Source organism: Tribolium madens, unplaced genomic scaffold (genome assembly GCF_015345945.1).
Source record: "Tribolium madens isolate multiple individuals breed KSU strain unplaced genomic scaffold, Tmad_KSU_1.1 Scaffold_19;HRSCAF=116;Tcas5.2_LG9, whole genome shotgun sequence".
NCBI lineage: Eukaryota > Metazoa > Arthropoda > Insecta > Coleoptera > Tenebrionidae > Tribolium > Tribolium madens.
Window position 1 is genome coordinate 11202615 of NW_025400983.1, and position 25866 is coordinate 11228480.

General features: G+C 32.8%; 1 protein-coding gene across 8 annotated transcripts in view; it reads left to right on the forward strand.

Moving 5' to 3' along the window:
• The window catches only part of LOC123015720 (CUGBP Elav-like family member 1), a 182276-nt gene that overhangs the window by 147028 nt on the left and 9382 nt on the right, over positions 1-25866 (forward strand). For all 8 annotated transcript variants that reach the window (XR_006413400.1, XM_044415618.1, XM_044415619.1 and 5 more), the window contains 2 exons: positions 5884-5966; positions 12131-12179. Coding sequence is in view for 7 of the 8 variants with exons in the window: in XM_044415618.1 (XP_044271553.1) it covers positions 5884-5966; positions 12131-12179 (132 nt within the window). In the remaining variant the exon portion in view is untranslated. The remainder of the gene's footprint in view (positions 1-5883; positions 5967-12130; positions 12180-25866) is intronic.

The following is a 25866-nucleotide window of genomic DNA, read 5'->3' on the forward strand; positions in this document are numbered from 1 at the left end:
TTACTTTTTTATCTCGAGCCTACTTTGAACCTGTCTGCGGCTTTGACCGAGACAGATAGGTACAATGAAGAGTTTTTAGATGTATGATGAAACAAAGACGTAAATTCGTATATCAAACTTGAAAGTCTGTTCTTATGTATTCAACCGAAATACAGCGTCGCTCGTAAAAATAAATGAAGTAACTGTAAAACTAGTCGTTGCACAACGCCACTTTTTTGTTATTTTCAAAGCCCACAGTGTTGGACAAACCCAAGCACTCTTTCAGCTTGCATATTGCGTGCAGCCGTGCAGAATTTTCTCACGTACCTTATGCAACTTTCGAGTTTGTTTTCAAACGGGGGCGCCTGGAACGGAACAATGTCGACCTCCGCGCAAAACAATCGTAAACAATCTATCTCAAAAATTGGAATTTTATTCGTGGGGGAACTAAATCTTAGATATTAACCCTTCGCCAGCGAGAAACTCGTCTTTATTACGCAAAAATTGAGATGGGAAGATACGCCCGGCAACAATGCGTGAAAAATGTCATTACGCGCGGTGTGAAATATTAGGGTATTGTGGAATGTAATGTCTTCTGTGACATTTTTGTATGAGTCTTCGCTTACTATCTGACATATAAAAGTCTCCGGAAAAATTAACTGCGGCGGAGGCGAATTGGGATTTACATCTACAATTATTCCAAGTCAGAAAAATTCCCATTCGTGCACGATTTTACAATTTTATCTATGAGTTCCATTCGAAAAATGAAACGAAATGGACAATTTTATTTGAACTTTTTGCCTCTTTTCTCTTTTAAAGGTATTCATGTTAGGAGTTGATACAAGTTTCTATTCTAATTAACATAACATCATGCCGTATAAAAAAGTTATATTCAGAACTGCTCCTCTCCAAGGAGGACATTTATATTTATATCAAATGTCTAGGGTAGGTCAGTTTTTTCAAAATGACAGAGTCATTAAGAACTCGAAAGAAGTTAATGACATAGACAATACTATTTGCTGTCACAGCATCCGTTATTACAAAATGTGTACACAAAATTTATTTGTTTCTTTCTTGTCACATGAAAATTAATGTTAATTGACAAGGTTTTGTAACAGCGTATAAATTTTTACTTTGCACAATATAACACTGGCATTTCTTTACAAAAGTAGCTCAACTTTATAAAACACATAGGTATTGAATAAGTAGCTTCTATTTATCCTGGCGCGAGTTCAAACAGATTTTTTTAAGATTTTCGACCACCAGTTTCGTGTTTTAATAGTTGTTTTTTGCGAGTCCTACCTATTATTGTAGAAGTTTTAACCCTAATCTGAATTTCATTGTTATTTGAAAGCTACAAGTTGTGGGAATCGCATATCTACATCGAGTTTGAACTGTTTGCAAAGCCCTGACCCAAACGGTAGTTGCATGCGCAGTTTTTTCTTTTATTGTTAAACGTAAATTACTTTTTACCGTTTTGATATTTATTTTGGCGTGGATGATGATTATACAGGGTGCCCCACCTAAAACGTTCGGATACAATATCTCTGTTATTTACCAACGAATTGAAAATGTAGAGTATTAGGTAGAGATATCCCATTACTGAAATAAACCTAGCTCTTAAAATGTGATTCTAACATGCTTTTTTTAAAATGCTAAATTACTTAAAATTTATATCAAATTGTTAATCGCCAATAAAAAATGCCAGTTTTTTTTTTTAATGAAACACCGTATGTTTCTTAGCCTTTTAAAACAATGTTTTTTACGCTAAACTTTTATTAGTCGATTTCGCTTAGTTTTAGACATAAGACATAAGAAGTTTGTTAAAAGTTAAATATCTTAAAAAAATTTTAAAGGGACACCCTATTTTTTATTTTTGCATCTAATAGATTGATAAATTGTCAATCTAAAAAAATTAACTTTTAATGTCTAGAATTGATAAATGAAAAGATATTTAACATTCAATATTAATTGTAGCAACAATGCCTATCAATATCTGAGCATTGTTGATACAATGGCAGCCATAGTAATTCCACCACTGATCACTTATCCGTGGATTTATCCAGATATTGTAAAAGTCGTTATAAATACTGAAATTCGAATTATTTTGTTGTAAAAATAAAGAGTAATGGATTCAGTTTAACACAAATGTCATCATTCAGTGATATTTCTTCCAGCTCTTGTGCAACTGTGCACTTTTTGGCTACTGAAACAATAGTAATTATTTATTTTAATGTTAACGTTAAATATCTTTCTAATTATTGATTATAAACACCCAAAATTAAATAATTTTAGAAAGACAATTTAATAATCTTTTAAATAATAATAACAATATTAATAATAATAATAATAACTGGCTTTGGCTTTTATTGTTACATACAAGTTGTACAATAGGGCGAGGTTCAGGTGGTTCTCAGGTGGATTTTCTACTCTACCACCTAACCTTAAAACAATAAATAGGATTGTTAAACTTTTAACAAACGCCTTTATTTTTTTATGTTTGCAAATGCACACACTAAAAAAATTTAACAACCTTATAGCTTGTACTTTCTTCATAGCGGTAGTAAAAAAAAATTTCTAGATGTCTTAGTTTCTGTGTAATAAATTTAAAAAAATGCATGTTTTCGTCAAAAAAACGTCTTATTTTTAAAACTAAGCAAAATCGACCAATAAAAGTTTAGCCTTAAAAACATTGTCATAAAAATCTATATCCAAAAACGCTAAGAAACATATGGTGTTTCATTTAAAAAAAACACTTGTTTGTATTGTAACTTATTTTTGAGAAACGCTGCATAAATCAAAATAATTTATGGTACTCAAAAGCTTTAAAAATGTTCTAATTTAATTGACTACAGATTTTCAGGATTGTACAAAATGGTACCTGGAGATGTTAAACTATTGTTTTAYAGTTAATTTGATAAAATTCTTTCAAGAATTAGGTGAAATATAGTTATTTATTCAACGAGTTTGAGTTTAAATKAAACGATTTATTTTACGAGTGGTTTATCATCCACTATTGGTGGAATAAACGAACCGATTTACACAAAGACGATTTGAATACAACATTTTATTCTTTGAATTAGACTCAAAAAGGCTTAAGATTGCTTTAAATCTGTTAAAAATAATCTGCCGTTTAGTATTGAGAAATGCCAAAACTTTACACAGGAGAAAAACCGTAAATTTTGACAGCGTCGAGGAATAAATTATACTCGTAATAATGGCTATGTTATAAGAATGAAAAAGGATGCAATTTTTCTTGTTGTTTACAAAAATATTACAACTAAAAATTCGGACAACGATGATTTATCACGTGAATCATAAATAGAATATGGATTTGGCCTTTTTTAATGAAATAAAATCCAACACACCGGCATTATATTGCAACTTTAGTCTGCTGAAGAAATGGAGTACAGAAAATCTTGATTGTAAAAAGTTTGTCTAGTCCCTTTGTTAGTATTATTAGTTAATCTATCCCGTGGTGAGCTGTATCTCTGAAGTGATCGAGAAATGGAATGAAAAATGTAAAATATAAGGATCACCAAGTTCCTACAAAAATGTCGGATTACATCTCGAAATTAGTTTCCATTGCTAGTGCCAAAAATTTTTCAGTGACATAACTTTGTAATGATCCCATCTGTACAGCTAACATGCCGTAAACCTCGGTCGTGTTGCTAATTTTTCAGTTACTGGCAAGTGTCGCKATTGCAACACCAGTCTACAAATTAACAGCCCGAYCAGGTCCAGAGTGTTCTGCATCCTGCCCAGATAGTTGTTATTAATAGTGTTTCAAACAGGTGCATTATTAGTGTTGTGTTTTGTTCCGTTTAAATGGTACTTTATCCATTGACCTATCGGTTGGCGTTTGCCGTTGTCAGATGCTACTAAATAACCAGATGACATTTTCATTAAATCCATTCCAAGATTTTTATCAGTGCTTCCATCTCCAGCAATACGATGATTTTGCATCTTTTACGACAAATTAAAAATCTGATGATCCCTTTAACCCTTTGCGAAACCCTTCCGGTCCCTGTGGATCAATTCCGGTTCGTTACGGCCCTGCCTCGGGCCGGTGAAGAATCATCAATGCGTCCGTTGACGCCTGAACTCGACGAGGGATTTCGACGTCTAATAGGGCTGGCGCGAACAAAGTCCTGATAATATGCCCTTTAGGTGGTACGAAACGGGGCACGTTCTGCGTTTAATTACTTTAAAACGGCGCTGCGGCGGCGACAAAAAATCACAACCCTTTTGAAAGTGGCGAAGGACGAAGTAATTGCCGCTTCGCGGATTCTACTTTTACATTTATGTTGAATACGTGGGAAACGATTTATTTCGGCTGATAATCGTCATAAAAAAGCGTTATGCATCCAATAAATTTTAAAAGCTTGGCATACGTCCAAAGTTGACAGTAATTTAATTTATACGATCGTCTTTAAGAGCGATGATTAATAATAGGAAGGATTTTTTTCCGACTTGCTGGGATCCCGGCTAAGGAGCAATTTGTTGAAGTGTTTTCGCAAAGTTTTTCAATGCATGCAAAATGGTTTAGGGTAGAGTTTATAGTAGATTCGTAATACAGCGATAAATGCTTAAAAATTACTGTTTAAGTTAATTTTGAACATTTACAACATGCAACGTCATTTTTATTACTTATCGTGAAGTAATTTACTGTGTTTATCCATATTTTAACGGTTATTGTGCAACATTGTTCACTTTTAAAGCCATATAGAATGTTATATGAACTGTTCTAAAGTGATAACTTTAATATTAATGACTGTATTCATGCAGGCAAATGGAGTTCAGTCTATTGCGGAAATCAATGCTTTTATTTTAACCATAATTGAAAGACAGATAATAGAATTTAAAATTTAATAAGATTTTTGATAAACTAATTTTATTACTAGCATTATTTCTGTTGTTGTGTAGTTGTATTGTAATTTAATCTTTATCATCCTAATTTATTTGAGTACTTTTATATAGAGTTAAAATAAAAAAAAAATATAGGAAAACATCAGCAATTAACGAAGTACGTAAAACATGTCAGAACTTTAAACTTGACTGTATAAAATTTCAAATTTTAACATCTTTGACAAATATTATTTTAAATAGTGTCAGTTAATGACAATTTATAGACAACTGTTTTTTCTATTTCGGTAGTTACACAAAATCTGCCTATGACTTTCTCCTATAATTTAATTTTTTTAATCAAAAAAATAATAATTATGGTATTTGAGTTCTGATGTTTCTTGAGAGGGAGTAGCAGTAAAAACTTATTTTATTGACTTTTAGCAAAATGGCTTTGTGTAAACTAAATATTACAGTAGATATAAGTAATTTTTTTGACATCAACAGTTCTTGAGTTTTTATGTTTCACCCAGTATCGTGATTTCCCCTTGTTACAAATAGGGTATTGGGTTTGTTTCTTATGATGTATTATTTTGTTTGACATAAATCTGCACCTGAGTCTTTAAAAGACAAATCTCCATTTTCATTGTTCTGAGATATTAATTTAATATTAATTAAGTTTTAAAAGTTCTTAGTTCTTAGATATAAGTCCTTCACTTGAAATGGTATAACATGTACCATTAGCAGCAGGAGATTGGCCTTTTTTGTATCGACAGAAATGAACTCGGGAATTTCAGTGTTGGAAATATCTCAAAATCGATGAAAGCGGAGATTGGGCTTTTTAAGTCTCAGGTTTAGAAATATCATAACAATAATTATTTTTGTCTTTGTCACTGGCAAGCAGATTAGACAATAACTTTAAAAGTAACTAACTTTATGACGCCTCAGCTATTGTTGACAGGCGCAAGATAGACGCTTCAGGCCCTGTCATCTTTATGCATAACACAGCCCATTGTGTTATTAGAACAATGAAACTAACTTTAGGTGGTGTTATTTCAGGTTGTTGCTTCGTGACGTTCTTTACAAGGAAGGCAGCTCTTCAGGCGCAGGACGCTTTACACAATGTGAAAACCTTAAACGGGGTAAGTTTGACTTGAATTAATACCATCCTAATTTACCTTTTATTAAAATTAGAAACTAACGTCTGAAACACTCACCTCCTGATGGTGATCGATTCGGATTTGTCAACGCTTATTCAAATTTCGATTCGGGACACGTTCCGAGTCCGCCTTCCGCTTCTTCTTTTGCCGACGAAACAGGAAAACAAAAAACAGCCTCGGTCGGCTTTAAATTTGCGTGGATTTGCTCGAGTTTTTCCGTTAATTTCGGCTGTGCAGGTTCACGGGAATCTACATAAGGTCGACGGGAAGATGAAGAGGGGTGGGATATAAAGCGATTGTGCGTCGCGACGCACCACCTGCTCTATTACCGGTGCTCGTTCGATCTTGGAACAGACGCCGACAAAGGAGGCGTTAATCACTCAAACAGTTCGGGGAACATAGGATCTCGTTTTTCTTAATTAAATTACGGGCGGAACGTAAAGATGATTACTATTCCTATACCGGAGGAGAAATTTTGACTGATTCGTTATACGTAATTGAGTTACTCACAAACTGTATGACATTGCTGATGGACATAATTGCGACAGTCGCAGAAACAGAAATATACTCTAAGAAAAAAGAGGTCGAGGTGTGTTTTTGAATTTCTGATTGTTGAAAATTTTAGAAATATTTAGATAAAAAATTCTCAGGTTCAAGCTACCTAAATATGTACCTGGTATAAAACTTGCACGTTGTATTTATTTTTAAAAACTGGAAACCGTAACGTAAATACTTAATTATCGTTCTTGCAACAATTTCCGGAGAGATCAAAACCAGCAATAAAATTTAAATACTATATTAAAAAACAAGTTTTGAAGCACAAATTCAAGTTTAGAAAACGAGTGGCGTAGCCACGAACGTCGCGTCGTGCGATGAGTAACAGTAATCAAATGGCAAAAAATTATGAATTGACCTGTTTTGGGATTTTCTACTTTTTATTTATTTTGAGATATGCATGGTAGTTCGTTAAAAAAAACACCCTGAATATTATTATGATGTACCAAGAATTTTTTCCATTTGGTTAATATAGTATTAAATAAAAAATTAAACACTTATTGTCAGAATTGTTCATCAGTTACCACGAAGAATTTTTTATCTTTAAATCGGTTTAATAACACGTTTTGTTTGTGTTTATTGTGTTGACAATCTTGAGCTACTTTAGAAGATTCTTCAAACCTTTGATTATCAAAGCAAAAAAATTAATAAATTTCGGATACGTTTTATTTAGTTTGAAGAAGCAAATTTAAAAGCGCATTTAAAATTTCAAAGTTGGCGCCAATATCTCATAGTTCCGGAAGTTTTGCCATTTTGAAAATAATTTATTTAAATTAAGAATGATCGATTTTCGATGCATAAAAAATTTCAAAGCCGGAACTACATTGGAACTTGAAAAGTTTTAAAATAAGCCCTACAAAGATCACCCTGCATATTACATAGTAATTTTTGCACAACGGAGAGTAGAAATCAACTTTTTTTGTATCAAAACTGTGACAGAAGTCAAAGTTCTCTCCCGGGGGAGAGAACTTAACGACGGGAGCAACTATTTGTTACTATGTCATTCCCATACTTTATAGGCTTATTGTCAACTAACATTTCTATTGTTATCATGGTGTAATTGCAAAGAATACCAGCTTTATGCAAATTTGTAAATTTTATTAAATAATTACAGCCAATTTCTTTGTTTTTTTTTTATATATCAAGTTATCCACAAAATTGTATATACACCTCTAGATAGGAAGGCTATTATTCCTTTGGTGTGTGTTTTATAGTCTTCGGGCTTCGCCTTCTGACTATAAACGACACCTAAAAACTAATCGTGCATTTTTCTCCCTTTATGTGTAGTGTACTAATATATATTAAGGACATTATGAAGATGTAGATGACCTCCGATAGCAACAGGTTTGCAAGGACGAGGGCCTCCGTCCCGAGACTCTTGTAACTCGTCTAAGGACCATAGACACCAGATAGATAATGCCCATGGTACATATCACGTTTTATGTTTTAACTGAAATTTAAAAAAAATATTTGACAATATCAAAATAAATAATACAAATTATCAAGTGTAGTAGCTAATGAATATGCAGTATCCTGAGAAACAAGTAAAGTATCCTGGCAAAAACCTCTAATTAGCGAGCGTTATCATAGCCTTAGGCCATAATGAACAGAGGCTTGTATAGCGCGTATTACAGAGGAAAAGAATCAATAATGGACAAGTGGAACATAAAAAAATATTTCAATATGTTGATTTGTTTTTAGATATTTTTTTACTATGAAGTACTTAATTTTGAAAAACCTTGTTCTTCCAAATATAGTAGTAGGTACATAAAACAGAATGATGTCATTTATGCTCCCTCATTTAAGTCCCTAAAATGAGTGTTTTCCAGACTCAATAAAATAGTACGCAAAACGGTTATTTTAAAAAATCTTGTATGCACCACGTAGGCAAAAGGTTTTAGGTGACTCCTCTCATTAAAGACTCGGCTTCTACGTCGCCTGGTCATTAATTACGATTCGTCCCCTAAAACCCAATTTTGCGTACTTGATACATAAATAGCTATTATTTTAACGCGGACACAATGATATTTAAAAGTGATCATTTTCTTATGGAATTACTCTTCTCTTAATTAATTTACCTTATTTCCATTTTTAAATTGTGGAGTTGAAAACACCTTAATTTGATTATAGTTGAGTAGTTATATGGTTGAAATTGATATGTTCTTATGGCTAAAATTTGTCATGATAATCCATGTCGAAAAAACCTGCCGAATTAGTGATAATGTCCAGACCTCAATCGTAATCCGAGCGCATCATTTATCAATCAATCCACTTGAATAGATTTAACTGTTGAGCTGCGACCATTGGATTTGGAGTCATTGTCTCTGGCATTGATAAGCTGAAGACTAATTTCGGCGGAAAACCATCGTTAATGCCATTGAAATGGATTAGCGCTGAACAAGGCCCGTCGAATTTTGTCGTGCATTATTGATTAATAGTACTATTGCTGATTAATTGCGTGTTGCAGTATTTAATCACCGTTGTGTGCGCTTCCCGTGTCCTGTCAATTGTCCCGTGTGACAAACACCAGGAACATTTCGACCTGGTATAGGATTTGTGCCTTCTCGTGGAGGGTTCGCAAATTGCACGTCACAACGGATTAACATCGAGTGCTTGTCTCTCACCTGACAGTTGTTGTGCAGAACAAGAGTCCATTGTCGGCAGGATGGGAGACAGACACGCACGCAGTCCTGCATATCCGTGACATTAGCATGCGAACTGTACACCCTATCCCTTTATCCCGGCCGATTGTCAATAATTGATCCGACGAATCCATCGAAAATCCGATTTCGATGCTCATGGCTTGCACCACTCCATGTCAGGACGTTATTACAGACTCTCTGTGTGCTTTCAAAAGGGCGTGTTGTTCAACACCGACACGAACACGCTGTATACAATATTATTCGTGTAATTAAAACAACCCTTTAATAAAATTGGTAAATACACTTTAGCTTAAATCTGGGATAAAGTTTCCTAAAGCAGCAACAATTTGGCTTGAGTCTCTTAACATCATTTTAAAATAGGATCTTGGACCCTCTCTCTTCTCGACGAGAATTTTAGACTACCAACGTTACGGTTCATTATTATTACATAGAAATTCGCTTCACTCTCTCACAGAGATGAGTTATCTGTACAAGTATCTATTTCCGGAGTAGATTTTTAAGAATCCGGAAAAGAATTATTATAAAATTCCGGGGAGCGACAGGTCTTTTGAAAGCGTTTTATACACAGAAAAGATTTATTTCCTCGAAGAACTACCCCACTCATCTCATCTTCGCAAACCGTGTATATTCCATTTATTTGAGTGGTGGTGCAATTGAAAAGAACAGCATGCGCACGCTAATGTCACGACGATTTTTCAAATTTTTCAGGGTCATTTGTTTTTTATAATCGAGTTTACAAGAGGAAAAAAATTATCTTTGATTTTACAGCAAAACTGCAAAGGAAAAACATTTTTTGCTTTACCTGAAACCAGCAAATTTGTAATTAAAACTTCATTATTCTAACTCAGTAGTAAAAAAAGTTTATTTTTCTCTGCTTTTTAAGTCCTATCACATTTGACAATGATGTCACTTTGACAAYTGAGTTTACGCAAGTTAAATAACAAAATTGTTTGTGAAAAACATAATTTTAATAATTATTAAAATTAAAGTTGCTAATTAGCAACTCAAAGAAATATATTTAAGATAAAAACCAAAGTCACTTTTAACAGGAACTGTCATTATTTAATTAATAAATTAATTGTTAAAGTGACATATAGTTATCAAAAAAATAAAACCGCCAATGTGTTAGGACTTAAAAAGCAAAAAAATTCTATTACATTAGTGGTTTTATTTATTTGACAAATACCGGCGGGTGTCCTAGGCAGGCTTGGATATAGGAAATTGACATAGAAAATTAATTTTTATTTTCTTCCAGCTGCAGGATTAACAGAAATCAAAAACTGATTGATGGAACGTGTGGTGCTCGAAAAGGGCTATCTTATCGACATTTTTGTCAATTCTCCAATTAAGTCCATTTAGGCGGAAACGGCTGTCGAAAAATCAAAATTTGAATTTGCCGGGTTAGCTTTACTAAGAAACGAACTAAAGTCCAAAATCAAAAGAAAAATMAACTTTTCTTTTTACTGAATTGAAATAATGAAGTTTTAATTACAGATTTGCTCGTTTTAGGTGAAGCAAAAAATGTTTTTCTTCAGTTTTGTCGTAAAATTAAAGATAAAAATTTTTCACCTCTTGTAAACTCAATCCGGGGACATACTGTATAAGTCAAAAAATCTGAAGATTACATCTGATAAATTTGGCTTTCTACAAATAAGGTTATAAAAGACATATTGTCAGAAACATCATGTTAGAGTTCAGTTTTTTAAAAATGCTCTCTACATTTACAAGACTTTATAAACAACATAAGTGATATAGCATCTTTTTAGGTTGAGAGAGATTCAACGCTCATTTTTAGATTGCTGTCAATTTTTATTTGAGTGACAATTCACCAGAACGCCCCAGGAAAAAAAATTGAAGTAATGTTATGGGAATCATATTAAATACTAAATTCAGATTGGTTCTTCCATAGGGTTATGCAATTTTCTATTAAACTTTTGTCTTATAGCTATTAACACAACAAGAGTTTTATAGACAGTTTAAAAATCGAGGTCATACACTGACCGGCATAATTATCGCATCACTTAAATTTTAAGATTTAAAATGACTAAATGGTTCTGAAATAGTACTAAAATTGATGACATAGAAAAATTTCAATTCAAAAATATGCGATAATTTTGCCGGTGAATGTAGTTTAAATTCGAGCGACCGTTAGAGAACGAGAATTTAATAGACCGAGGTTTTTAAACCGTGAAACTTGTGTTGTCTTCAATTTTATTCCAACACTAATGTTGAATCAGAAATCTTACTAAATACAGAAATTATTATACAAAAGTAGATCAAAATTGACAAAAATATGGATCAGCGTATTTTATAGACTCATAAGATTCGTTGCTATTGACGACGTACTTTATAGATGCATGAAGCGTATTTTAACGGCAACATACAAATGCACCATAGAAACAGTTTAAAACGTTAGTGTTGGAAAAAGTAATTTCAAATTTTATCGGCTAAAATTATATTTAAAATTTCTTCCCTCATTTGTTTACAGGAAATACAAAACTTGTTTTTTTTTTATACTTAGTAGGAAGAGTCAAATTTATCATTTTAGAAAAGAGAATATTTTAATTCACTGGCGTAACACCTTGCCGAATAATGGTGTCATTATGTATCAACATATTTCTTTTTCTCGACATAGAACTAAGTCTCTTTCCTAATTCATCCCAATGTTTAAATATCACACAAAAATTTGAAACAAGCTTTGCACGCGTGTATAAAACCGATTTATTAGTTTTTTCTTTGGCTCGTTGGTCATCGGTCAGGGACCCCGTGTTCGGCCACCCTCGAAATCAATTGATCGAGAATCGAGGGATGTTGGTAGATGACGACACGTTGCACCGTTTACGGGGCGCCGCGACGGCCCATTAGTTCCCTGCTCCGAATGCAGCACCCCGTTCTGACACTTAACTCATGATATTCTGTCTGTTGCAGATGCATCATCCCATCCAGATGAAGCCCGCCGACAGCGAGAATAGAAACGGTAAGTTGATTTGATTGATTGCACCTGCTGCACAAACATACACACCTGTATCATTTCGTGTTTCCAATACTCGCGCTGATGATAATGACGAGCGGGGGTGGTGGCGGCGGCGGAAAGGGCGAAAAGTAAATTGCTTCGAGGGGCGGATTGTGTGACGGAAGTTTAGGATAACCGCCCTCGAGGAAATTTAAATGGAACACATGGTGTGTGTGATACATCACTTTTAAAACACATTCGAAAATCGAAGAGATAAATACGCGAAAGGTGGAGATGACGAGACGGTGGGAGTGCGTAAAAGAATTAATGGAAGATCATATTTTTATTTTTGATTAATGGATCAAAGAGGTTGTGCTAAAAGATTAAATTTTTCTTTTGTAGGGCACAAAAAGCATTACTTTATTTTAATTAAAAAGATTTACGCAATGCGGATTTAAACATGCTCCTATATGGCTTTAAATTTTAATTGAATTAGATTAAAGGCAGCACTAATAATAATTACTCCAAAACTTAGCAAAACAGCACTATACTTTTATATCTGGTTGTCGTATAAATATTTAATATCTGTTTCAAAATGCTATGATATGAGCTTGTCATATCAACTCTTGCTGGTACGACTAACCAAGGGTTTAGGTTGTATTGAAACCTACATTCATAGTAAACAAAAAGTGTGGGACCAAATGGCGTTTGCTTAAACTGCTATCTTTTTCACAAACTGATTTTTTTGACAATAACTTTGGTATAAGAATTACAATTATGTGAAAAAATGTAATCTTTGTTAAAAATAAATTTCCTAGTAGGTACATTTTAAAAGAAATTGCAGAATTTAAAAACGAAATGAAATTTCAGAAAATTCCATTCGAAAAAATGATCAAATTTTTTATAGCACTATCGGTGTTTCAAAACTTTTAAAAAATTTTGACATAATTATTCAGTAATAGTTATTTATTCGACGAGTTTGAGTGTAAATTGGACTCTTTATTTGACCGAGTGGATTTTTAAACCACGAGTGTAACGAGTGGTTTACCATCCACGAGGTGGAATAAAGCGTCCGATTTACACTCAAACGAGTGGAATACAACATTTTATTCTTCGAATTAGAGTCAACAAGGCTTAAACTTGCTTTAAATCTGTTAAAAATAATTTGACGTTTTGTATTGAGAAATGCCAAACAGTTGTCAAAACTTCCTTACACGGGAGAAAAACCGTAAATTTTGACAGTGTCGAAGAATAAAAGTACATAAACTTTGCTAATAAAAGCCACAAACAACGTTAAACATAGTTATAATTCAGGATACAGCTTCGTTTCCTCTGGTAATAGCCTACAGTAAAAAAAAACATGTACATACAGGGATGCACCAGAACTCGCGCCCCAGAGAAAAATGCCATATAAGGTATGGTACCAGGAACATAGAAAAAATGTTGAAAAAAATTTATCTATAAAAATTTCGAAGTTATGAGGGTTTAAAGTTTGCACTTTGACTCTATTTATTTCTGTTGCAAAAATAATTTTTCAAGTTTTTTTGCTATAGGCTATTAAAAGCGGAAACAAGGAAGCTGTATCCTAAATTGTAACTCTGTTCAACGTTATTTGTGGCTTTTATTGGCAAAGATTTTGTACCTTTACTAAATAATTGTAAAAAAAAAACATATACAAGATCATCAGTATCATTAAATAAACATAAAAAAATGTCAAAAAATAAATGTCAAAATTTTTTGACAGATACAATTTTTTAAACATTTTTTTATGTTTCTGGTATCTAACCTTACTTAAAAATTCTGTCTGGGGCGCGAGTTCTGGCGCACCCTGTATATGTACAATCTGCTTCAGAAGTAATGACACAAAACTCGGCTTTCGAGCAGGCACGTTCGACCGTTTTTAGATGGGATGGAGCCGATGGTCGGCAGTTGTCGGTTTTCCGGCATTGGGATGGGTCGATGGAGAGTTGAGGACAGTGGCGTAACTACCCACCAGCAAAAGCCCGCGGCGCGGGGGGGCCCTTGGGACAAAGGGCCCTTTCCAAAATAATAATAGTAATAGTTTAAAAAATTTTAAAAGGTGTACATAAATTATTATAAGCCAATGCAATAAAAAACAAAAAACTGCAGAATTTTTCTTCTTTACTGTATTTAACTCTGCCTGTCACCGTCACATCAGCGGAGATATCCTTTTCTAAATTAAAATTAATAAAAATTATTTACGGAACTCTATGAACCAAAAAAGGCTTACAAATTTGTCCATTTTGTCAATAGAATACGATGTCGCTTAAAAACTAAACATGGACAATGTTATCCAAAATTTTGAAAATTTAAAAGCAAAGAAAAAACAAATTACCTAAGTAAACGTGAGCTGAAATTTTGTTACTCTGCTATTATTGCTTATAATTTTTTTTATGTTTATTATCGGGATTCTAATACACAGGGCAAAAAGGTTTCAGGCTAATAACACCCTTAAGGGCAAATTTTTGCCTGGGATAAACCCAACTCAGCGGCATAATTAGAGCCACCCTATAAATTTAAACCGCACTCCTTGACTTAGAATATTAGGAATTGCTGTAAAAATTGTATTTGATCGAAAATGAAGCCGCAACTCGAATTCTGTGAAAAATTTCACCAAAATCACATGAAATCCTTTACAGTTGATAAATAGTAAGCAACAACCCTTAACTTCTACATTAATTAATAAATTTATTGGTAAATAAAACAATAAATTAATTATTTTGTGAAATGGTGACTTTGGACATCAAAACCATGAATCAGATCAATTTTTAATTTTAAAGAAACATTTCAAATATTATTTTACGAGCATTCCTTTCAAAACAAGTCAAATGCGATAAGTGATTACTCATAGTCAAAATTCTTAATAATTTGAGCAAACTATTTATCAATTTTCGTCAACTCTCCATCGACCCATCCCAATGCCGGAAAACCGACAACTGCCGACCATCGGCTCCATCCCATCTGAAACGGTCGAACGTACCTGCTCGAGAGCCGAGTTTTGTGTCATTACTTCTGAAGCAGATTGTACATATAGATAGTATTTTTTAAGATTTTTTTGTATGTTCCTGGTATCTTATTTTACTTGGCATTTTTCTCTGCGGCCCAAGTTCTAAAACAGCCTGTATACGAACTGAACTAAAGTCGTTTGCAAATTAATGTGCATCGAAACGAAGTAGTCGATGAAAGGGATAGCAACCAATTCAAACAATCCTAGTCTCAATCTTCCCCAAAAATTATTTTTTTAAATAAATGTGTACTTCAGGTAGCTAAAAATGATTAAAATTAACAATGTAGGTAATTAACATGGGGTAGCAAACATAACGATTTTTGTCATTATTGATGTGATTAAATTTGTTCTGAAAGACATTAATGACAGTTTTTGTGTGAATGGGCCTTTAAATTAAAGATGTATTTAGACTTCTACAACCTACTTGATACACATTAATATGAAAACAAGTAGTACCAAAAAAATGCCACACAAAATACATTATGTATTACACGGACTGATTCAGATGAGATGACAAGCCTGAGGCTTAGACAAATAAAATACAACACACAATACTTTGTAGTGTATTTCGTTAAGACGCTAGGGAAGAAGGAACACGTACAAATATTGTTTAATTTCAAAACGAAAAACAAACAACCAGTTATTCTGTTGATATCTATATATCTACTTTACTATAGTAAGGAATTAAAGATGACTCGACGATATTTTCTTAACATATTTTGTGTTACACCTTGTTTTTAGAAAACTCGTCATCGTAGGTGAATCAGACTGTATGCATAACATATGTGCAATGTGTTTTATGTTGCATTTATGTTTGGCTCGTCAAGTTATGTGAAACACCTTGTAGGTACATTATTTGACTTTTCTCATTTGTCCAGTGGCAAGCAAAGGTGCCAATGTTTACTAACAGATAGTATTCAAAATAGAAATCATGACTGTCAAAAAAATTTTAATAATAACAATAATAATGCTCAATAATCATAAAAAACGGTAACAAAAATTTTAAATTAAAATACTTCTATTATAATGACCAAAACAGTAATATTATGAAATACTTGCTACTCTCGTGATTAAATTTCAACTAAATTTTTCACTATACGAGTACCTATAGCTTTCTTTATTAAATTATGCAACTAATAAAATACATGAAAATGGTATGTATTTAAATTATTACTTTCAATTTTACGTCATAATAATCATCAAAACAATTAATTCTAAAACAAATGAAATAAACAGATGTGCTCAATTATTACTCCACCCCTCCGTGTTTCTTGCGACGTTACCTACTTATTTAAAATTTTAAATGTCATGGCGGTATACAACAACACAATTGTTAAGTTATTAACTGACAGCATACGTACAATGTAATTTGTAAATCAGATACAATGACATGTTCGCATACTAGTATTCTATTGTGTTGTGTGAAAAAAAAATATCGCACATGCGTCAACTTCACTGAAAAAATGTTTAGCTACCTGTCTTAGGGTCTTTTTTGAATGTGATCAAATTGCATTAAAATTATTCAATTAAAATTGAAACTGGCTGGTTCCTTGACAGAAAAAAGCATTATTTGAATAGATAACTGTTTCAATTAACAAAACCCACGATATAATTTTCTTTGTAAACAATGTATGTTTGCTACTATTTTATTACGTAAATTGTACCAAATTATCTTAAATCTTTTGAAACAAACCTTAAACAATTATTTTTAGAAAACCGCAGTTTTCCTCAATTATTCTATGTCGTAAAACAAAGCAATAACATCATCAGCCATTAGTTTAAAAAAATTGTAACTTGGTATTAATTCGCAAAACTGCGATTGACGTGAAATTGAAAAGTGCAAAAAATCTACGACATTTTATCGAAGGAGAATTTTGAAAAGTTTCACGTACTTTCCGTTCTTTTCGAAGATGAGATGTGAAATGTGAACTTTGATTACAAAGTCACGTATTGTCATTTCTTCCGTTCAGATGTCAGAGAGCGATGATTGTTTCTGAAATTGAATATTTCTGTAGTGTTTACAAGAAACCCGTGATTAAAGAATGTAAAACGTCTTTGTGATTTTCACGGTCGACTAGTGCATTCACAATCTCTAGCAAATTATCGTTGTAGCTATTTAGCACAAGAATTGCTTGAAACTGATAGAAGTCTCGTCGCCGTTCTCAGGGCTATTACGCTACTCCGACAATGCGAAACAACAACGTTATCAAAGCACGATAGTAGCTTATTGATTTTACAAATTCCGTTCTATCCCAGTCATTAAAAGAGATTACAAAAGGAATTTGAACTTGAATACATGCATATTATGGAAACAATGTGTTTTGATTGAGTTGGATGAACTAATTACTTTGTGCGATTTTCTTCTCTCATAAGTAAGTCAATGTTGATTGCACATTACGCCATTCGTTATGGCCTGGCTGTGGCGAAATCGGAAACAATCAAAAGGACCTTTTTGACTCATTAGATTTTTGCATGCGCTTTGATCACTGAATAAATAACGACAGTTTCTATTGTTATTTATGTTACAAGACCTGCATGCATAATGTAAATGTTTCACTGTTCGACCAAATCACAAATTATGTATGGTTTCTGGATATTTCTACGTATATAAATGAGTTTACATGCATAATGTCCTTGCTACCATTCTGGCTCTTCAACTGGCGTTATTACGAGTATAAATTTCACTRAAATCGAAAAGCCATCAACTTTAATAATATTCATAATTCAATTATTCTGGTAATTAGCCATTTTATCACGTCGGTCACCAATGCTCATTAATACGTGTGTTTAAACACTAACCAATAAATTACACCTAATACGCAACGGTGTCGACTCAAAAATACCGCCGCCACTGCCATTACTAGCAAAGTTTCGTACTTTATTATCCAAACCATGTTTTGGATAAACCTTTTTCACAATTACTTCGCTTCGTTTCTGATAAGTGAGCTTAATATCGCTAGCTTTAATAACCGGAACTTATTGTCCCAAAGTAGTTATTTCGTTTATTTTCAAACCAATAAATGTAGTGTAATACCGATATTCCGGTTCATTTATGACCTCATTATTTCAAGAGATCGGTTTTTAAAGTGCAGCAAATAGCAACCAACTTTTTACTAAATAAATAGGTGTCTTTGCTTTATGAAAAATCGCTCTACCTGATTGTAAACGTAGATCAAATACTCTAAAAGCTCGAGTAAACCTAAGACGAATTAATTCGGATTCAAATCTTTGTCAAGTAAATATTTGCAAAATCGGGTTTGACTTAATGTAAACGTAAATCCATTAGTTTCGCCCAAAAAAAAACGGTTGCAACTCGGATGAGACTGTTTCTTTTTGTTATTTCGTGTGCTGTTATTGTTAGTCGAGGGAAATAGAACTTATATTGAAAGTGTTACTAGTTTCTAAAGCTAGTGAACAGACACGTTGCCTTTCAAAAAAAAAATATGTGATTCGAACTTATTGATATTCTGATTGTGTTATGATGTGACATTTTTTAGAATTAACGGCCTTAATTTAAATCATGAGTCATCTCTTTTCTGTTAACTCATAATAATAACTACTCACCAATGTGAATCTAATTCTAATGTTTAAAATGACTGTCTAAAAATAATAGTTTAAATTTCCTGAAGCAAAAGTTGATTTTATTTTAAAATGAATTAATTATCAAAATTACAATTGGAAATGTGAATTTCAAACATTGAAAACATTTAATTAGTTATTGATTTCTTATTAAATTATACAAATTTATGAACTACATTGAAGTAACTTTTAAAACGTGGATTATTATTCATTTCGGCGATTTCAAAAGTTGGTTATCAATAATTATATTTTTCAATTATTAATCACTCAATCAGTCTATTTATCGAGTTAATAATACTGGTTTGAATCCATTTCAAATCCTCTAGTTTTATTCATAAACAGACTTTTCGCTTTGGAAATGTGTCAAATCAAAAATGTTATAGGCATGTTCGCTTAATTCGGGCTCCATGTGATTACAAGCTTTTTCGATAATTTTCCAATTTATACAATCACACAGAAACGTAATATTTGTGACTGACACCGTTATAATTAAAAAAGTATAAACACCACGCTTATACATATTAAAAAAAAACTTTAAACAAAAGCAGAATGATTCACTTGTTTTAAAATTTTTGTAATGGAGTTGTCTGCTCAAATTCAACAGTTTTAAATGTGAAGCTTCTATGTATTTATAATATTATTCATAATCGATTAGCAAATTGACAAGTTAAAACTCTAAATTAAAACAGCTCTAAAATATAAAAGCAGAATTAACAAGTAATATTTGTTCAAATGGATTTTCTATCAATACTTTCTATAAATGCAAAAAACGTGCTTTATCGCCGTGCAATATTAAAATTGCATTATTATCGGAAGTTAAGTGTTTCAATCTTTACTGCACATTATTGCAATCGATTTCATCAAAACATAAAAACACCTTTTGACACCGATTTTAGTTATTCGAAACCTTCAGAACCATGAGCATGTTTCCTGTGTTTTTCTTCATTTTTATGAACACAGTGTTGAAGTCGCGTTTATTTCTGCTGATTCATTAGATATCGCATAATATCAGGTACAAAAACATGAATAAACAAATTGTTTAACGCGATAGCATTTTATCGATATTGTTGGCACGCGATAAATTACAAATGCGTCGTTAGAAATGGCACGTTGTTTTACCTAAATAAAACCGATCGACTGCACCCAAGACTATAAAAGTTATCTGGGTTAAAGCATCGTCTGTGATGTTATGCGGATATTGCATCCGCGGGATAAATGCATTGTCTTCTTACTTTAGCTGCCGTCTTAACTTGAGCCAATAATTTCCACGAATATCTGGTAGGAAAATTAGTGAACCAAGCAAAACTCGATCGAAATTATAGCACTTGATAGCAGAAGAAATATTGTGATCTTGATATCGAAAAAGTGTAGATAGCAATCTAATGAAGAGAAAACTAGTTGCTTCTGTCTATTATCTTTGATTTTAATCTTTTACTAAAGCAAATAAAAAGTTGTTGAAAGCATCACTGCCTAATTAAATTCCTATTATTTTTTTTAAGTTTAATATAAATGTGAACAATATAATTACTTTTGTTTTACGCTTTAAAAAGACTCTCTAGAATAAGACAAAAGAGTAAAAACTTTATTTTTAACTTGATAGGTTTGGTTTCTAGTCCTAACAATTTTAAATTTAATTATTTTTATTATTCTCTTTATTTGATTATGTTTATTATTATTGTTATCACGTATTATTATTATCTATTTTTAGGTATAATACCCTGATTCAAACCTTGAAATTTTGAGTTGTCTCTGATTTGTGTTGTAAAAAAATTTAGTTTGATTTTGTCCTCATTTTTGAAATTAGGTACATGTTTTTTTTTCAATGTTTTATACAGAGTGGTTATAAATAATTTTCATCTAGCCAGCTTTGGAATTTTTTTGAATGTAACTTTATTTGTGCCGCTCTACTTTTTTGAAAGCTCTAGTTCTGTCATTAGTGTCACTTATTAATTAATAATAAATTGTTGTTAATTAATTTTTTTTTGTTTCAACTAATTTCCAATAATAATTGATAATAATGTATACTTTGAAAGAAAACAAATTTATAATTGAAGTTTATTTTCGAAGTGGACGCTTAGTAAACGGCGCATTTTTAATTTTGAGTTACAACAAGTAGGTACCCCTATTTTCGCATTTTTTATTTTACATGGAAAATTCACAGCTGGCTAGATGAAAATCATTTATAACCACTCTGTACATAGATCAAACTTCTGGTCAATGTTTAACGTATGATTTTCTTGCATTTATGTAACTTTTTTAGTTTACAGCTGTTAACTTCTTACAAACTGCTTCTGTTTGGCTCTATTTCAAATACCKTTGTTCCCTATTATCTTGATCTTGAAAACACGAGTAAATAAATAGAGCTGCACACTAAATGGTAATTCCTGCAAGCAATTCGATCGAGCTTTTAAGTATAGATCCGAAATCGTATTCGCCTTGCACTTTGTCCAAATCTTTCGAGTCGTGTTCACTCCGAGCTTTCGATCCGGGAAGCCCCCATTGTAGTCCGTCTGCAAGCTCGTTATGTATGCACAGTGACGTCCGGCGTACCGCCGCTTCGGAAATAAATATATTTGTATTTCGTATTCGTCACCTAACGACTTGGCGTGACTGACTGGCTCAGTGCTAACTCGTCAGTTTTCAGTGAGCGTGTGTGTGGATTGCATTCGCTCGTCCACCAGACAGTCAAATGAGTCCTCCTCGTCGTAGTCGTACCACCGCGAGGTTCAGTTGTGCGCTCGTGAGCGGTTTGTCCGCACCTGTGTTGTGATATGTTGTTGCGAACAGTCCGGAAGTGCAACAAGTGCGATGAAGAGCCGCGCCTCCTCCAAAAACGCCTATCCGGCGATCTCCTCCTCGTACTGGCAACCGGCGCCCGTACCCAGCCCCTATCTCATACCAGGTACCTCCGGCGCCACTGGATATTATTTAATTGTAAACGCCCTCCGGATCGCTTCTGCTGATTACAACAGATTCGTTGTCGTGAACCGGAAAAATACGAAATCCGACACCTCAATTAGCCCCAAGATAGCGCTTTTATGCACAGATTGCGCTTGCTGGCGTGAAACGTGATACACACTTTGAAAACGGACGATACAAATGAAAATGTTACCACGGGGCGTACGCGAAAATCAATACTTGGCCTTCAAAATTTTTATTTTAGTCAACACTATCCTGTACCCTTGCCAATTAATTAAATTACCCACAAGTTTATTAATTTTTATGTTTGTTTGTTTCACAATAAACTTTGAACAGGTAAAAATTGAAGTAAATAATTCAACAATCAATAGTTACGTGCATAAAACCTTGAACAAAACATGGAAAACGAACATAATAATGTGAATTGTACCGATATTTCATTAACGAGTTGCTTATTATTTATTTTCAAAGACGAATATGAATTGTATGAAAATATTAAATTATCTAAAAGAGTCGAAGTAACTTCGAAAATGGCAATAATAATAAGTTACGAAACGTAACAGTGGTTTTCAGTAAATTGGTTCACCCAGTTGTATTATTACGTACCTACTAAAAGGTAATTCAACTAATAGCTCGACTTTGTCTTGCTTTTATTATTCTACTATGCACTTAAAAATGTTGGCAAGGATTTTAACAATAAAAATTACTTATTTCGATTGAGACAGAAGATATCGCGATGACACAAACAATTCGGAGATTTATCAACTTGTCATTTTGTTTGCGTAATTTGAATTAAATTTAACTTTACAATTCTAACAATTTTATCTTGGAAGGATTTACTTATAATTAAGGGATTAATCGAAACTAGACGCCAAATTTAAGTAAAGTGACAATGACAAGAAGAGAATTTGCGACTGTCGAGTGATTTTGCTAGATAGTGAGAAATCGCGATTTTGCAAAAATATTATTGGATCGTTATATCTCTACTTCACGGAGAAGTTTAATACAGGGTGTCCCACGAGTAATAATGAGCCTGAAAATTTTATTGAAGCAACCAACATTACATATCAAAGATAACGTGGACATTAACATATTTGGTTTTAATAAATTAAACACAGTGATCAGACAGCACTTCAACTTTAAATTATTATCAAACCTTCGTGAATTTAGCGAGATTTACTAAAATGTTCAATTATAACGAGAAGACCGACATGGTTCTTATTTATGCAGGCTGCAGCATGATATCACAAAGGACAGGTTCCGAGTATAAACTTTGTCAAAAGTAAAAATACGATCATTATATTCAATTAATTAAAACCAAAAATTTTAATATTTACGTTATCTTTGAAATGTAATGATAGTTGCTTCAGAAAATTTTCAGGCTTATAACAATCGGTAATGTTAAAAAATAGTATATTAAAAAACAAGTATTATAAACACCCCCATTGTGATACGAGTAACACGAATATCAGAATGAGAGGTTGTAACACTCGTTTTTTACACTATTTTTTCTAGTGTGCGCTTTTTAAATTAAATTGAAATGTGTAGTCTGGAACTTGTTTAGAATGGCATATTCCGCTCTCGTGAGAAGATTTTTTCCACTTGTTACAGAATGTACTGTTCTTTTTGCATCAATTCAATATTTTTTATTTTGATACTCTAATAAGCGTGACATATAGGCAACACACGTCAATATTTTTAACGAGATCCCTTCAAAATTCGCTAATTTTTTGGACAATTACCAAGTTGTTGAACTGTTAAAGTTGATAAAATTCAGATTATCCCCTTTACTCACTTCGCCTTTTATTTTCCGGCTAATATCACTAATAAAATTGTGAGATTGAATTTTTCAGTCTAATACGTAACTAATTAAAACAATTAAAACTGTCCTTTGTTGCAGTTGGGCTTCAAAATTCTTAATAATGTAGCATACTATTCCATCCAAACAGTGTTGGGTCACTCAGCACTTTAAACGCCATTTCCTGCTAAACTAATTACGATATTGATTTAGCTCACTGATAAAGTTTGTTCATCCCATTGATATTTTTAAATTTTAAAAATATCATTTATGACTGATTAATTACAGAAATATACCTTGTGTGTCATTTATATTGACTTTTTTATCACAAAAAGTCAATGTAACCCAAGTGCTTTAAAAGGAAAATATCAGAAGTGTTGAAAAAATCTTCCATTTATAGCGTTTTTAATAAATAGAAATATCAATTTGCAGAACTGCGTTTATTTATTATGCATATAGTGATGTAATGGCGTCCTTGAAAAATTCAAACACCACGTGAACGGTAAGGTATGTCAATCCGTTCGACAAACGCGTGTTGTTTTCCATCTTCCTGCGACATAACTACGAGGTGAATCGTTTTACTCTCGAATTTACGTCGCCGAAAATCGAGTTTCTATCTGGAAAAGATCAAACAATTTCGCTGCGAATGCGTTTGGCATTGCTTCGAATCGGCGTTCAACGTGCCATAATTCCATAGTAAAATAATGATCTTGAGTGTCCAATTATATCTCTAAGTGCAAGGTGTTAAGACTTAATTATCTCTAGCGATACACTCGGTCTATTTTGGTAGAACAAACCCGGAATATTATTTATGAATGAGCGCAGCTTTTAACGTCTGTCTGCCATTGTAAAAACATCAAAATATTTATTTATTTTTTTATTATCACTGCCAATGTGTTTAATATAAACAGCGTTAACGGACATTGAGGATAAGTAAATCGTTAATAAAACGCACTTTGAGTCATAATACACGTCGTTAAAACGAAAGTGTTAAATACTCGGTGCCGGTTTGACACACATTTTACTGTTTGTACTTCTTGTGGCTGTGCTAAAGATGTTCGACGCGATTTAAATCAAACACTGGATGTGTTTTTGCGCAATTTTCCCTCTATGAATAGGCCCTATTTTGCCTCCGGGTGAAAAACCTGAAGTTATTATTTTATTTTTGTGATGCGGCACTATAAACATTAAAAAATTAGGCTACTTTATAAATTTTTACGTAAGTATATAAAGTTTTTAGTAATTAAAAAAAAAGAAAATAGAATCAGGATCAAATAAGTTTTAAATGTTAGTTAATAAAAATTCGTCATTTCTTTTTTTTATTTATATCTTTTTAATTTGTATTTCTTACCAAAAACGGAGAGCATTTGAGAATTTGAGATTTACATATTTTCCAAGTATTAATAACAAATTGTTAACTTTTGTATACTTGTCGGTTCTTCTGTTTATACATAAGACTAAATCACCGACTTATGTTTCCTGATCCTAAAATTCTGTTGTTAAATATTAACATCCTGCCACAGCCACATGTCACGCACTTTACCGTCTACAAAAGCAGAATACTCTTCCACACGTGTGTGCTTGAATCCATTCTCTTTTTCATGAAATAATCGGTTTGTTTTTGATCAGCGAGATATTTACTCGTCTCATAATGCAATTGTAAGATAGGAGGGAAATCGATAAGTAACGTGACTAGATTGGAAACTTCCGATTTCGCCATATTAGTTTTAGTTTCTCGGGGATAATTTTGTATTTTTATGATGTCGGAAAATATTGGCTTTGAGCAAAAGAAATCRGAGATTTTCGCGATCCCTGTTTACCGGCGGTTTAAAATACACCACGAGTTTATTATAWCGCATCAATTTCATCGGAAACAATAAGAAACACGGAAAATTTGACTTGTAATCGATTTAGGGAATTTAATTAAAAAATGTCAACAAATTACATATCGGGTGGATTTCCTTTTTTATGCGACAGGTGATGTTGTGCTACGATCCCAAGGGAAATAAGGCTGAAATTTTCTTGACGAGGACACCTTCGGGGTTTATTTGTGTGTGATGGTGGATTATTTCGGTAAAAGGAAATTAAAAAATAATTGTGTTTGTTCGATGACTTGGTTGTATTTGTACTTATGAGTCGTCGAATTCTCTTCCTTTTTTTGCGTGAAACTCCGATTAAATTGTATAATTTTATTATTCGTGCGACTACAGTTATTTCGAGCAAAGATATTTCTGAGAGATTCTAACCAAACACCAATAAATACTTGGATTTTTGTAGCGGAAATGTGAACATTTCAATTGTTTACTTCGTAACTTGCACTACCTTATAAATAACTTTCACTAAACTAACTAGGACGTTTCTAAGAGGAATAAAGGATTGTCCAAGTG